The sequence below is a fragment of the Stigmatopora argus genome, chromosome 11 (genome assembly GCF_051989625.1).
Source record: "Stigmatopora argus isolate UIUO_Sarg chromosome 11, RoL_Sarg_1.0, whole genome shotgun sequence".
In the NCBI taxonomy this organism is placed as follows: Eukaryota; Metazoa; Chordata; class Actinopteri; order Syngnathiformes; family Syngnathidae; genus Stigmatopora; species Stigmatopora argus.
This window is the reverse complement of record NC_135397.1, coordinates 3,993,842-4,009,318: the sequence shown is the minus strand read 5'-3', so window position 1 is coordinate 4,009,318 and position 15,477 is coordinate 3,993,842. Positions and strand designations below refer to the sequence as shown.

Here is a 15,477-nt window from a genome sequence, read left to right as displayed (position 1 = left end):
AGAAATACATCAACAAAATAACAAAAACATGCAATTTCCGAGTAAATGTACCTCTTCTTAGACAACATTTCAAGAGCACCGGATTGAAGATACTTGAAAAAAATAACCCCTAAAATGCCGTTTTCTCTCCTTCAAATTATATTTATCTCGTTTCTGATTTTCACAAACTAGCTGTAAAACTTTGGATGTTTTTGTTGTTTTTGGCAGGTACTGCTCTCACCATCTCCACCACTTCAAAACACACATCTTCTCAATACAAAAGCATCTTGGCGGTCACGCTGACATTCAAGTACGACCATATTTTAAGCAAACTACTCTTGCCAAAAGAATAATGAATTACTCACCTTGCCCGCAGCGTCAGGTGAAGCTCTCTTCTGCAAGAGGAGACTTGCCACCTCCATCTTGCCATATTTAGCGGCCACGTGGAGTGGACTGAAGCCTTTCTGTTGGAAAAAGATCATTATGCTTTAAATTTCAACTAGCTTCTTTTAAAAAGGGACTCAATGATTACAGCAAAGCAGCAATGTCTTTCTTCTAGTATTTGTTTTAGACGTCCAATTCCAGCCTTGCCAGTTGAAATGACTTTAATGTATATATCCGCCACAGGGGAAGCGCATGACTTGCCTTATACTCTAATTTAGGCTTGTGCACAATATAAATTCTTTTATTTTTCTGATTTTACAAAATACTTTTTGAACTAAAAACGAAAAGATTAGATTAAAAAAATCTCAATTATTGATTTAAAAAGGGGAAAATCAGAAAATATAATATACATCTATAATCTTCATTTGAATTTGATCCTAAAACAGAAAGTCGGCACTCATGATTTACTTTCCCGGGCCGCACAAAATGATGTGGCGGGCCAGATTTGGTCCCCGGGCCGCCAATTTGACACATATGGTATAAACCTTAAGAACAATGCAATTGGGTCAATTTCAGGGTGACATAATTTCCCCGGAACAGCTGACTGGAGTGATGTCCCTAAAGATGTAGAGTGTGTAATTGCATGTGTGCACACCAAGCGGTTCACCCTCCATTAATCTGTTCCACTAACAGAGGGTCACCTTCGCCAAGAGCCCCTCCCACCCAGAGCAACGTAGCACAGATACGATGGAAGCGTATCCATTAACCGTGTGTCCTTCACAGCTCGTTATGACCTCCCTCAATGTTATTATTCATTTGGGAAAACACCAGGGTTGGAATTTAACAAGAGAGAAAGAAAGGCCACCTTAGTGGAGGAGGACAGCGAGGCTCCGTTCTCCAGCAGCATGGTGGCCACGTCCTGGTGACCTTCGCGGGCCGCCAGATGTAACGGGGTGTAGCCCGAGGTGGTGGCCGCGTTGGCCGAGGCGCCGCACTGCAGCAGCTGTTGCACGATGTCCACCTTCCCCAGCCGACTGGAGATGTGTAATGCCGTCTGGTCATCCTAGAAGGCCAAACGTATTTTAATTTTATCTCCTACAAGAAATACGCTTGCAAGCATAAGACCAGACCTTTGACTTGGTCTCCACATTGGCTCCGTTCTTGAGCAGGTATCGGACCACGTCGGCCTGGCCCGCCCTGGCCGCCATGTGCAGGGCTGTCTCGCCCCTCTGGAAACGGCGATGACGGTGAGAGTCACCCTAAATAAGTCTCGGGGTTTCAACTCGACTCATTCTCTCACCACATTGGTCGTGTTGGGTGAGGCTCCGTGGTGCGTGAGGGCGTGGACGATGTTCTCGTGGCCCATGAAGGCTGCCACGTGGATCGGCGTCAGGCCAGACTGCAGAGAAACGTCGGGCGCACTTCACGTTAAATGGGCCAATCCAGATTCGCCAGTTTCTCTGATTTCGCCATGTTTAGTAAAGCTTTGGAAGAGTACCTCGGTTACGGCCTGTATGGACGCTCCGTGCTTCAGCAGCAGCTCCATCACTTTAATTCTGTTCTTTTTGCAGGCGATGTGAAGCGGCGTGAAACCATTCTGCGGAGAAACGAAAAATCTTCAGCGTGGGGGGGTTTCTACTCTAGGAAAACAGCTGTGACTGCTTACGAGAGCAGATGCAATTGGAATGTGACGGTGATGAGGAATTTTCCTATCGGCTGCGCCCTTCTGATTCATCTTTCAATATTTTATGATTCTCTTTATGGTATGTGCTGACTCATAATATGGCCTAAGATGCAGCATATTAAAATGTCAATTCTTTACGCGTGTCAGTGGAATTGATAGATAAATACATTGTGTGTTTTACATTTTCAACATGGCAAGGAATCAAATGGAGCAATCGTGTCATAGTATTGAGAAATAAACGATAAAGACTCAAACAGATACATATAGATTTAAAATGTGCGGTAAAAAGATGTAAAGGTTTGCTGCTACATAGTTGAACAATTGCACCTTGTTTCCACAAGAGGGCATATGACTCATTGGAAAACAGTAGTTAAGACTCGTTGTGGTTATCTTGTGACAAATCGGAAGATGAAATAAATGAAATATTCATTTTGATTGAAGACAAATATTTTAACACTAAAAGTGAGTTAGCTACTTTTATGTCAAGAGTTTTTTTAACCCATATACAAGATCATATGAAACTCCTCCTCCTACCAGGGCCTTGGCATTGGGGTTGGCCTTCTTATCCACGATGAGCTTGGCCACCTTGTAGTGTCCGCAGTGGGCCGCCACGTGCAACGCCGTCAGGTAGTCGTTGGTGACGTCGTCCACCGGCACGTCGTGCTGCAGCAAGAGCTGAACGCAGTTCAGGTGATCCCCCTGCGTGGCCATGTGGAGCGGCGACAGGCCGTTCTGAAGCGGCGCGGGGGACGAAAGCAACGGACAGAAAGACAGAAAGAAGGACACGTAGACGGACACAGAGAGATGGATAAAAACAAAATCAGTTAGCGGAAATGCCTTGTTCAAAGACTGTTGGGAGACTGCAGAAGCATTGTTATAACCAGGTCATTACAACAATGTCTACGCGGTTACATTGCCGGTCCCGCCTGGTCAAAGCGGACGGACGCGTTGCGTTCGGCTCGCGTGGATGCCGTGGGGACAGTGCCACATCACCACGGCAACAACAAAACCTCTGCTATGTGACTGGAAAGGTATGATGAAGAGAGCTAATTTATTCAACGGTACGGATTTTGATGAAAAGGTCATACTAACGATGCATATTTGGCATCCATGGATGTCAATGGCAGTGAATAAGTGGAAGACTATTCTACTGCTGAGTAGCTACCTTGGTCTTGGAGAGGATGGGAGCGCCTCGGTCCAGCAAGATTTCTACCACCTGTGCGTGGCCGCTCCTCGCTCCGCAATGTAGAGGAGTTAGACCATCCTGCACGGAAAACAGCGAGGGTTTAGTCATTCAATAAATAAACCAAAAAGTCCTGAATAGGAATTGAAAATGAATGCAAATGCCATCGATCCTTTCAATTTTTAAAATAAAATGGTCTTTTTGACCAAGAAAAAAAACACCTTTTGTGAGAAATATAAGGTGATAATTACAAATATACAGTTTGAGCATCACAATGAGCTCTTTGACTCTCTTTCTGTTGTCGACGCGGCCACTGGGTGGCAATATAGTAATACATCTATGCTGACATAGAAAAAAGAGTTTTAATGACCTCCATTAATTATGCCATTTTTTGATGATTTTTTAATGCCAAACTTCAGCTAGAATTTGGCATTTCACATCAAATATTTGCTCAAAGATTCAAGTAAATATGAGCAGGTTCACATCTTGAGACACTCATAGGACAGATGACTCAGTTCCACCATTAGATAAAATTAAACTACTCACTATTTCAGTGCAATCATATTAGTTAATCCCAATATCCTATTAAAGTGTCCCCAGGTCTGCTGTAACGTTATTGTACGGGCTGTTAGAATCCATCAAGGCCACTTGATTAAATGTTCTAAAAAGAATCCCGTTATCACCTTGGTCTTGGCATCGATTTTGGATCCCCGGTCCAGAAGCAGCTTGACCATGTTACTGTTGCCCCGTTTGGACGCCACATGGAGAGGGGTGATGTCATTCTGAGCCAGGGCAGAAAGAAACAATGGCAAATGACTTGGTGCCGATGGTTCATTAGTCAGACCCCAACACAAACATTACATGGCGGTTAATTACATAGTTCTTATCTGCAGGCAGGCCTCCTACTTCTATGGAGCTAACATGTGATTAGTGCCAGAAAGCAGAACAAACACTGCTCTCGACATTAGCTATTTTAATTATGAACTTTTGCTGACTTGGGTCGGTACTCTGCATGTCAAATAAGGAAACGACTTTTAAAGCCACAAGCAAACACTAATGCGCTGGTGTCAAAGTGGCGGCGTGAGGGCCAGATCCGGCCCGTCGCGTTACTATGTGCGGCCCGCAAAAATACTAAATCATGCGTGTCGACTAAATGGTAACATTCAAATGAGGATTATAAATTTTGAGATAATATTTACATTTTTTTTCATTTTTTTAAATTACATTTTTAATATAAAAATATCTTGAATATGTTCAGTTTTGCTTTTAATCGAGAAAACATTTTCAAAATCTAAAAATATATCTATAAAACTGAATATTTGCTATTTCCACTTTTCACTCAGTTTTAATATAAATAACAAAATAAAATATGTCTATTTATTTTAAGTGATGGCATTAAACTCACCCTGGCCATGAAGTCCACAGCGGCCCCTCGGTTTAGAAGCAGCGTGGCCACATTAATGTTGCCGTAGTGGGCTGCGATGTGAAGTGGGGTGAAGCCGCTCTGATTGGGACACACGCAGAAACACATTGTTTTACAAACACCACCAAACAAACAAAAAACACTCAGTTCGTGCTATCACTCAGACCTGATCTGACAAGGACATACTTGACCTTCCTCACACAGTTTCTAATTGAGCCAACATCATTGGGGGCCAATGATGGACCACACTGTACTACAGAGGAATCATAGTGCAGTATCGGATGCGATTTGTGCACATATCATATTCATATGTTGTATATATATCTATATTTTCGAAAATAATTGATCCATTTTATCATAGGAAACTCTGGTGAGTATGCAGCAGGTGATGCACAGTAGGCACCTCAGTTACATGCGGTTATATTGACTTTTTCTTTAGTATTGATCAACATGACAGTGGTGGCTAAACAAGTGTAGTAAATCTAATAATTCCTACTGTAGCACCAAAGCGATCCAATACACAATTGTCCCATCTTTAAATTGTCTGCTAATACAGAAGTTTTGTTAAGAGTGACCCAGATAATGAACACCCAATCCTGAATAAGAGATGTTATTCAGCGACAGCTGTCAAAATGACAACACGGTTCCACATTCAAGTGCGTACTTACTCTAAATGACTGCTAATCTAGGGGAAACCTGCTGTTTGCTGACAGCTATCTAATGTTACAAAGAAATAAAAACAAGTTGCTGTACTATATAAGCAATGGGATAAACATAAACAAATTCCTCCAATTGGTTAGAAAAAGTATGACAAAAATACTGTAGGTCATTTTTATCATGCACGGGCCTTGTTTTTGGTGTTTTTCGTAGCTTTAGGCAACTTGAAGTTGCAATTCCCTTGGAAATTGCATGCAAACGTTGGGGGTCACCAAAGCCAAAAATCCCAAAGACGCATAAGAATTTATCCAATGTCAAAGGAACTGTCATATTTCATGCAGATAAGCCTTCTTGTACGAGTATAAAAAAGCGCCAAAATCTCTTAACTGACAGGACGACCACTAAGGGAGGATTTAAAACAGGCTGCTTTAAAATTTCAAATTTGGGCGTGCAAAGAGCAACGGTACTTTTTACACAGCCAAACTTGAAAACAGGTCAATGTTGACCCAAAACCAATATACTACAAATGTTTAGTTCCTTAAGTTTTCAATCACCGATCAAATTTCATCCACAAGAAAAAAAATATGGGCATACTTCTAACACCATATAATGGATATACATATATTTGCAAATATTGGTGAGTTTTCAGTCATGCTGAAGCCCCCCAAATGCTGAATTGGAATAATGATAAACACATCAATTCCAAGACAGCCCCTGCATAGCGTTGATGGAAATGCTCTTCTTTTGGTATTTACGCAACAAACAAAAAGGGAAATCAAAAGTATTAGGTCTGGCTCATTGTTGCATCCCGGAGAAAAGGTTTCCATGCGGGTTAAAGGCAAGCCACTGCTGATAACCGCTCGACATGCTCGACATCCAGGTTATCAAGTTAATCAGTTTCATGGATCACAGAATTGTAGTCGAGTTTGAGACTCAAATCGTTTGCCAAAAATAACAGCCGAGGCTTACATTTTAGGCGCCATGAAACCATTAAAATCGAGGAGAGCTCGGACCCCCCTGGTCTCTTTCCTGCTACATGAGTGAAGCCATGGAGGAGGAGAAGGAAACAAAGGGTCGGGGTGGGTAACAAAGGGGCTTGAAAACTTTGGGAAGTCTAGGGAACTGTTATGGGGGGTTCATTTGTTTTTTTTCCCCATTTTTTTTCATGAGCTGAGATGGAGAGACTAAGTAATGGACATAGTAGAGGTGTACCTCTGTTGTTCTATTCATCATCTACAAAGTCAGCCAAGAGAGGAGAGAATGTGTCGTTAGTGAGGAAAACAAGAGAAGAAAATTGGCCTCCATTGTGAGGGGAGGAGCTTAGGACATCAAAATGGGGCTGCCAGAAATACCAGCAGACACCAAGCGTTCCAACCTTGGACTCCACGTCTGCGTTGTGGTCGTTCTGGAGGAGCAGCGCCGCCGCCTTGGTGTCGTCCTTGCGGGCGGCGATGTGCAAGGCGGGGAGACGTACTTTGCCCTTGGTGTCGTTCTCCAGAAGAAGGGAGACCACCTGGTCGTGGCCCTGCTGGAGGGCAACAGCCAGGGGGGTGAAGCCATCCTGCAGGTAGTGAGAGAGAGAGAGGAGATTGTGTTCATTGTTTGTGGTTGTAGTAGGAGCGTTTTCAGGACACCTGGAGGGAGGTCTCAAGTTCTCGCTCACTTGGGTCAGGTTGTTCTTCTTGTTGGGAAGACACTAGCTAAAATGGCTATCCTTTTTTGAGGAAGGATCAGAACAAAACGTGGTTGGTCGGTATCTTTTAGGGAGGTAAACAGTGCTTAATTGTGGATTTTTTCTTATCTTTTTTTTACATTTTGTTCAATCATTACAAACCGTATGCATGCATGTACATCTATGTGTATGTATGTATATATGTGCTTATATATATGTATGTGTATGTATGTATGTATATATATATATATATATATATATATATGTGTGTGTATGTACACGTATATGTATGTATATATATATTTCAGCAACGGGCTTATTTATTTATATATTTATTCATGTATTTATATATTAACTTACTTATTACCTATCTATTTATGTCTAAAATGCCTTTCCTATTTCTGCATCTTCACCCTCTTGCTACTGTGACAACGAAATTTCCCGAATACGGGATGAATAAAGCTATCCAATTCAATCCAATCCAATCCAAATTCGACAAAACAGTAAATATTTTCATCATCCTTTTTTAATGTTTTGTTTTTTTTAACAAAATGGTCATTCATAAAAAAATGTGCACGTGTGAGTACTTCTAATTCCCTCAATCTTTCGAGTTTACAGAAATATTTAATGAAATTTTCATTTAGCAAGAAAGTCACATAATTTACTTTCGCAGACCACAAAAACTGAAGTGAGGGGCCAGATTTAGCCACCGGGCCTCGAGTTTGACAAAGGGTTCTCAAATTGCAATCTATAGGCCATATGTTCTTCATCTTAGTTACTATAATACTGTTTCAAGATGCCGTTTGTGAACACAATGTTCAAGTTCCTTTTTCAAAAAGTGAAAAAAAAACTTGTTAACCTAATGTGCTTATTTTAGTTTGAAATTTTGTGTGATTAGGGCTGTGGGATGTTAATAAATCTATTTGTCTTTTCAAATAAGGTCGTTTTTCAAATATAATTACAGTATCCAAATCATTTATGGGGTATTTATAGGAGGACTGGTTTTATCATGTTGAGCATATTTTTCAATTTTCTGTACGATTGCCTCAAGGAGGAAAAAAAAAAAGTCTGGGCGTTGGTAAAGTGAAAAGATGAAGTTGAGTACCTCAGTGGCCATACTCTGGCTGGCGCTGTGCTCCAGGAGGAAGCGCACCACCTCCAGGTGATTCTCTTGAGATGCCATGTATAGAGGAGTGAATCCATTCTGCAGCATGAGAAGGAAAAAGAAAATATTTTGGAATATAATCAAGTCATGAACAGAGATTTGGGCAGCCAGAGTCCATCAAAACAAATAAAAATGTTGAACATTGTAGTCAAGATTGAGGTCTACCAGTGCAGACATACTAAATGATGTGCAAATTTGGATATTTTAAATACAACAGATTAATAAATAATAAAAACAATGAGCTTGTGTCTGTCACATCTTAAAAAATATCATTTTATCTTCGAAACTGCTTTAGTTTAAGCGGAAATTTAAAAAAAAAAGTCACATTTAAGAATTCAGATTATGTGTGCTTGCCTTGTAACATATAAGAGGTTTTTTTAAACCTATCCTGCTCAGCTGCTTAGAAATAAAAGCTGATATTTTTTTTGTGCCCTGTGGGTGTTTTGTGTACTCTCATTGTAGTGTGTTTATATTATGCTATTCATTCGAAGAATCTGCATCTTTTGGGGCACATAGAAAAAGAAAATTATGCCATGTAAACATATCCGTATGCTACCTAATGGAAGTAGCATTGCAATCTTTATAGGACTAAATGACTCTTCAATGGTACCCTCATACTGAAATGTTCGTTTTGGGAATAAATCTCATTATACTTGTATAATATCATGACAATAAAGGCATTCCATTCAAAATGCATGTAGTATATTACATACAGTACAGTACATAACATTAGAACTGCTCTTATGAGTGCGGAAATAAAAGAGGGAAAAAATAGAAGGATAGATAGACCTTGCTTTAACCTTGACGTGACAGAGCAGGCAGTAAAATGTGAGGCCGGCGGCGCCGTGAAAAGAAGAAGCCTACTGGGCGCCCAGCCAGACTGCGCGAGGAGTTATCAGCTGAGTGATTCCCCAGACTTCAGTATAAAATGTCAAGCGAACGGGAAGACGCCGGGGGGTCTTTTGGTGTCTGCTTTTGCTTACAGTGTTCCAACTCACCTGGGATTGTGCGTTGACATTGGCTCCATTGGTGACCAGCTCTTTGACGACTTCCGTTTGGCCGGCCAACGAAGCTATGTGCAGGGCGGTGTTTCCTTTCTGGATTACACGGAACAACCACAGGAATGCCGTTAAGCTCTGGCGCACCTGTTCTCCGTGTGCGCGAGCGGCCAATTCTGTTTATATCCATGTCAGTATCCCCGTGATTCCCTCATGCCAATCGCACTTAAGTTCTGAAGCATTCAAACACTCGCTGCCAACATTGTGTCATTTCCGATGCCACCCGACCCTTCGCATAAACGAGCCGTCGCCGGGGCCTTGATCGTAAATATGTTGGCGCAAGGCTCTTATGAACCTGGGCCGTCCTCTCGATGGCAGAAACGACCCCGCGTGATGCCTCTGATGGACTGCACTGTTGCGTGAATGTGACGTGTAGCAGAGAAAATAGGAAAACACGTCTGCAAATGTGTAAATCTTTATTCCAGACTATGTTTTTTGTGCAGAGACCGTTTAACTAATGAGCCTGACTGCAATCAACCGATTACTCAAGATTGGTGGAAAAGCGTCTTCTTGTTTTAGGGGTCTCCAAACTACGGCCCGTGGGCCAATTGCAGCCCGCTGCCCCGTTTTTATAAGACTTATGACTCTCAATTCAATGGCTACTTTCCTATTTTCAAGGGAGACAGTCTTCTGCACGCCTTTTATCGATTTCGTCTTGATCTCAAAATGCAAAAATGTAAAAATGCAAAACAGGTATTATTCTTCAACTACCAATTCCAATAGTGCTGCTGCCATAAGGGAAACCATGCTCTTGCTTTTACCCCAACGGCATGGGTGGGGTTTAGTGCTCACTAACTATATACTACTTCTTTATCCTTGGGGTATTTTCATAAAGGCATGTCGTTAAGACAGTTAGTAACTGTTTCCAGTTGTAAAAATAGATGACAGGTATGTCCACGCCTCAGTTTGTCTCCTTTAAAAAGCATTTACCACTGTAGGTGTCAGCAACCTTATGCTTGAATTAACCCAGGAACAAAGAAGCACATAAGCATAACATATGCGCAACCAGGGCTTGCACCCCCCTCATTGCTGTAAGCCAAAAAAAAACTGCATATGTAATGGCTTGCGAACGTATCCCCAAAAAATCCTCGAGACCTTCCGCTAATCCCTCGACTGCTAGGGGGTCACAATTGCGATCCTTTAATTGGGCAAACTCTCATTCTTCTTGAATATTTTATCGCATTATCTGTTTGCCAGCCGAGGGTTTGTCGCCCGTGGCAGAGGGGCGGGTCGACAGAAAGCATTTCCAGACATTAAGAGGGAAAATATACCCCTGGCCCCTCCCAAAAGTCTTTCTTAGCATCAGATGTAGTGTCTTCAAAAGAGTAGACCTATCCAATAATGCATAGGAGCATATTAATCACATTAGCGGGTCTGTTCAAGCACTAATAATTGGAATAAATTCCCTTCATCCCCACCTATGAAGCAGCACTCTTGCAGGGTTTAATCCCCGCCGCTCATCCACAAATGAACGTGAGCCAAATGGTGCTCTTTAAATCATTAGAGGGGCATTAGGTGAATGCATGTAGGCTAGCTTACCTTGGTAGCTGCATCCACCGCAGCGCTGAGTTTTACCAACTCGGCTACAACCTCCACATGGCCTTCTTTGGAGGCTAAATGGAGAGCATTCAGGCCATTCTGAGACAATAGAAATAACAATTAGAGACCTGTTCAGGTGTAAAAGTGGCATACTTTATTTTATTGTGGCTCCCGAAAGTAAAGCACATGTGAATATGTTTCCAAATAAAATTCAAACCAAGATTATGCACGTATAGAATAAAATTACTGTTTTCTATCCATCTGCAGATTTATAAAAAGAAATAATTTCCCCTTTTATTTTTCTAAGTGAATAAATAAAGAAAATATTTAATTAACAAAGAGTAAACGATAAAAAGAAATGTTTAAGGTTTTCCCCTTTTTTGATGAAAAAAAAACGTAAAATGATAATTATAGACATTAAAAAGGACACATTTTAATGTCTATAAATGATAAGAAAAGCAGTCAATTAACTAGTTGAGGCTGCCTAGTTGGCATAAATTAAAAGAGTAACTGTGGCGTGGCCCGCGACAAAAAGTGGTTCCATACAATGGCAGTAAAAGATATGTTAGACCATGGAGAGAGGGTGTAACTCACCTGATTGCAAATGTTAATCTCGACCCCAGACTTGAGGTAGTCAAGGACCTTTTCAAGGTTTCCAGCCCGGGCAGCTCTCAAGTAACTGGCATTACTGTCAGACTGCAGAGAGGCAAGCAAAAAAGGAAGGAAGGAAATGATTACTACTTCAAATAGAAAACAAATAAGCATCGTGACAAAACATACTGTACATTTACCAGGTAGAACTCAGTCATGGTTCCTCACCCGAAGCCACGTCAAAATAACAGTAAATCTAGCCTCCATGGAGTTTTCATGCAATTTCCTCCCGGCCAGATCAAGATTTAAAAAGCAAACCATCCTGTGGACACAAGCCATATGGAAGCCAGCAGAGATCCTGCACTATGCTTCCTCCCCGCCAAGCACGTCATCCGTCACGTCCCAAAGGACGGCGGGCTTCCTTCAAATCCAAAGCATGTTTTGATTCCCAGAGGCAATCCTGACACTGAGAGTTCTCGGCTGCAGCCTCTTCCAGTTTGCTCGGCCGCCCTCTAAGACGGGGCTTCGTATACAAAAAAAAAAAAAGATGAGGCAAGCATTTTGGCCCTCATAAGAAAATGTGAGCAAGGGAAAGAGGGAGCGGGAAAAAATAGCTGAAAAAGCTCCACTTTCCCACCGTGTTGACATCATCTGGTATGGCTTTTTATACACAGCAGAAGTGAGAGAGAATAGATGATCGCAGGCCAAACAATGATTAATTCTAGAATCTTATTCAGCACAAGAACCCGCTCGGCAGCAAATGATGCAGAAAGAAAATGAGTAAACAAACCAGACGAAGCGTCACGCTATGTAAAATTTGAATGGCTATACATGCGTGGCAAAGTTATTTGTGATTACTGGACCTTTAAACTTACGCTAATATCTCAGCTCTTAACTAGAAACATTGTCTTGCTTTCATGACAACCGCGCTCCTGAAATGTTGGTTCTCATAACCCCCGCAAGAGAAGATGACTGCCAATGGAATGTTGTAGAAAGTACTTCAAATTAGATAGCTGGGAAAATTGTGCAATGGCCAAATTGGCCACCTGATCTCAACCTGATATTTTTATTAAATAGTCCTTGTTAGGCATGAACGAAGCCTTGCAAAAAAGCAGCAACTTAAGACAGCTGTTCTCCGGACTTGAACCCCATAGAGCACATGTGTCAAAATGGCGGCACGGGGGCCAAATCTGGTCCGCCGCATCATTTTTTGTGGCCCGGGAAAGTAAATCATGAGTGCCGACTTTCTGCTTTAGGATCAAATTTAAATGAAGAGTATCTATGTATATTAAATTGCCTGATTTTCCCCCTTTTAAATCAATAATTCTAATTTTTTAATCATTTTTTTCTGTGTGTTTAGTTCAAAAATCCTTTTGTAAAATCTAAAAATATATTTAAAAAAAAAGAAGCTAAAATAAACATTGTTTTAGATCTATTAAAAACTGAATATTCAGGGCTTTTAATCAAGTTATTTTAATCCATTTATTTAAAAAAAAATCTAAATATTATATCTAAAATGGTCCGGCCCACGTGAAATCGAGTTGACGTTAAAGCGGCCCGTGAACCAACCCGAGTCTGACACCCTTGCCATAGAGTATGTCCCTCAAAGGCAAATCTTTCATCACATCAAACTCAATCAAAACATCAACAATTTAAAGCCTCACAAACGAACAACTCGTAAAGATGGCTTGGTAAAACATCTCCAAATTCAGAGACTCGGAAAAAAAACTCTTTTATCTTCAAACAAGTTGAAGCAAAATCCAAATAACATTGTTAAATACTTTTGGATCTAACAATAGCCTCCCCATTGACCTTGCACTATCCCATCCTCATTCATTGGTTATTAAAGCCAAAGTTTCCCAGACCGGATAACATCTGTGTCGCATGTGTGTGTGTATGTGTGTGTGTATATGTGTGTGTCTGTTGGTCTAATTCCAAACAGTTGTTCTCTTTCTTACATAAGAAGTTCTTGATGCCTAAAAGCATGAAGTACACTACTGTCGCTTGCCAGCATCATCAGCGCACAGGTTCAAAATGTGGCGTTGCGATGTTTGCCAACAAATACGACGATGTAGGTCAAACCTGTCGAATAGCGCATTCCTGCACGTCGCCTAGTTATCTAAGAGGGGAACGTCACGTGGCGGATCTTCTCGAGTGGGACATTGTATTCTTTTCGTCTTTATGCGACGGCTTAAGTGGCAGATTAAATAGTTGAAGTCGCGAATAGCGGTCTCTTTATCCCATAATGCTTGGTGACCAACATGTTGGACGCTCCTCCCTTGGGTTATGTCTCCATTCAAGATGAAGGTGCGTCACAGGACGGGGGCGGCAGATTTATGAGAGAAATTTCGCTAAGCCCCGCGCACTACCGGATATTGAAAGAAAATGGCGGGGTGGGCCACTCTGGGTTAAGCCTGGGAGGACAGCGTTGGATAAAAATGACAGGGGAGGGGATGACGTTAGAAAACACGTGCAATGGAATTATTTGTAATGAACCATGGTAAATAAATAAAAATAAAAATAAAAATGCAAATTTGGCTTCCTATATTTGATTTCCTCAGGTTTAAAAATGGCGGTCTTTCCTAATTTGTCGTTTCTCCTGCACAAAGACTTAGAAAAAATGACATGAATATTTTATCTGTTGACAAAAATGGAAAGTATGGACGAACTGAAGGAAGCCAATCAGGTCATAGTTGCAGACTACGAAATGTTCAGTGTTGTGATAATGTTGAGATAATGACTCCATTTTCAGCCCAATAATAAATAGTTGTTTGATTACGCTTATCTTTTCAGGCTTGTATGCCAGATGATAAAAAGAGTGAAAATGTCTGGAAGCAATACTGATACGGAGTACTGATGTCATGTGCTGACCATTCTGGCTGAGCGGAGAGCGTTTACAACCGGCGCTGGACCGGCCGCGGCGTTGCTATTGTTTCACTTGATCCGCCGCTGTCCTGACTAAACAAAAAGCACAGAGTAGAGCTCCAAAAAAAGCCCGGGGCACCCAGCGGCAGGCCCCGCACGGTGACCGCTGCCAAACACCTTTGCACTCACTGAGGTGTTTCCTCTAATACCGTGGAGGGGGAAAAAAACTGCAAAATACAAAGTACTTTAAATCTACCAGTGGAGTGTTCATCCAAGGCCAAATTTACAATTGTGAACCAAGTTGAGAAGTAACATACATTGCTTTTGATTTATATTCTGTACATTGAAAGGTTAGGAATGCAGTTTATATTTTGATGGCTTCATGGAATTTCTTTTCTTTTTTAAGAACCGACCTGACATGTGACAAGAAAGTTATAATGATGACCCTTCCTTGTTTTACTGTACGCAGTCCAACCTGAAATATTACAATACCAAGTAAAAGTGGCTGTGATTGGCTGGCAAACCGATTCAGGTAGTCAGTAGTTAGTTGGGATAGGTTCCAGCACCCTTGCGACCCTTGGTGTGGAAATGAAGGGGTGCTGGAGCACACAACTGGCAGGAGACAGGGAATAGCCTCAACTGGTTGCCAGCCAATCACAGTCTAGCAAAATGAGTGCACCATAATTCTAGTAGCCTTAGTATACACAACCCTGATCCAAAGCATGAGATGCTAAGCTGTGATAACACAAATAACGCTAATAACTTGCTCGGTTTTAATATTTGACAAAAACTGGGTGCTTGATGTTCACATTATTAATATAATTATTGTGATATTCACAAAAAGTCTGAAACGCTATACAATCATGGACATTTCTGAAGGAAATGCATACAAATTCATCTAGCTAGAATACCTACTTTTGTTCCTTTGGTCAAACCATTCAAATAAGACACCAGGTTAACATAACACAATTATAGCCTAATACTATAGCTGAATCAAATATTGTATATACATATAGATAGAAATGGTACGTTAGTCAGAACAATACAGTGCAATTGTGGACTCATTAAATCACAGATTTACATGATCAGATCCTCAAAGACGGCACAAACAGCTTTAAAAAAATCTGTCTGTTGCATTTTCAAGGTCGCAGCAAGTTTTCAAAACCACCATGCCTGCCATTTACACACACGTGTCACAAAGTCAGCCCCCTCCCCTCCAGCCATGTTCTCTCACTGTTTATTCCATCACCCTCTCTCTGAATAGGAGCCCCCCCCCT

The 15,477-nt window shown here is 41.4% G+C and overlaps 1 protein-coding gene across 1 annotated transcript in view; it reads right to left on the bottom strand.

Annotated features, from left to right (window-relative positions):
* Window positions 1–15,477, bottom strand: part of LOC144084621 (ankyrin-3-like) — a 62,147-nt gene that overhangs the window by 34,557 nt on the left and 12,113 nt on the right. Inside the window, exons 2-15 of the mRNA XM_077613219.1 lie at window positions 11,339–11,440; window positions 10,745–10,843; window positions 9,146–9,244; window positions 8,088–8,186; window positions 6,686–6,871; window positions 4,636–4,734; window positions 3,914–4,012; window positions 3,213–3,311; window positions 2,582–2,779; window positions 1,862–1,960; window positions 1,664–1,762; window positions 1,494–1,592; window positions 1,229–1,426; window positions 345–443 (exon numbers count right to left, since the gene is read on the bottom strand). Of these exons, the coding sequence (XP_077469345.1) occupies window positions 345–443; window positions 1,229–1,426; window positions 1,494–1,592; window positions 1,664–1,762; window positions 1,862–1,960; window positions 2,582–2,779; window positions 3,213–3,311; window positions 3,914–4,012; window positions 4,636–4,734; window positions 6,686–6,871; window positions 8,088–8,186; window positions 9,146–9,244; window positions 10,745–10,843; window positions 11,339–11,440 (1,674 nt within the window). The remainder of the gene's footprint in view (window positions 1–344; window positions 444–1,228; window positions 1,427–1,493; window positions 1,593–1,663; window positions 1,763–1,861; window positions 1,961–2,581; window positions 2,780–3,212; window positions 3,312–3,913; window positions 4,013–4,635; window positions 4,735–6,685; window positions 6,872–8,087; window positions 8,187–9,145; window positions 9,245–10,744; window positions 10,844–11,338; window positions 11,441–15,477) is intronic.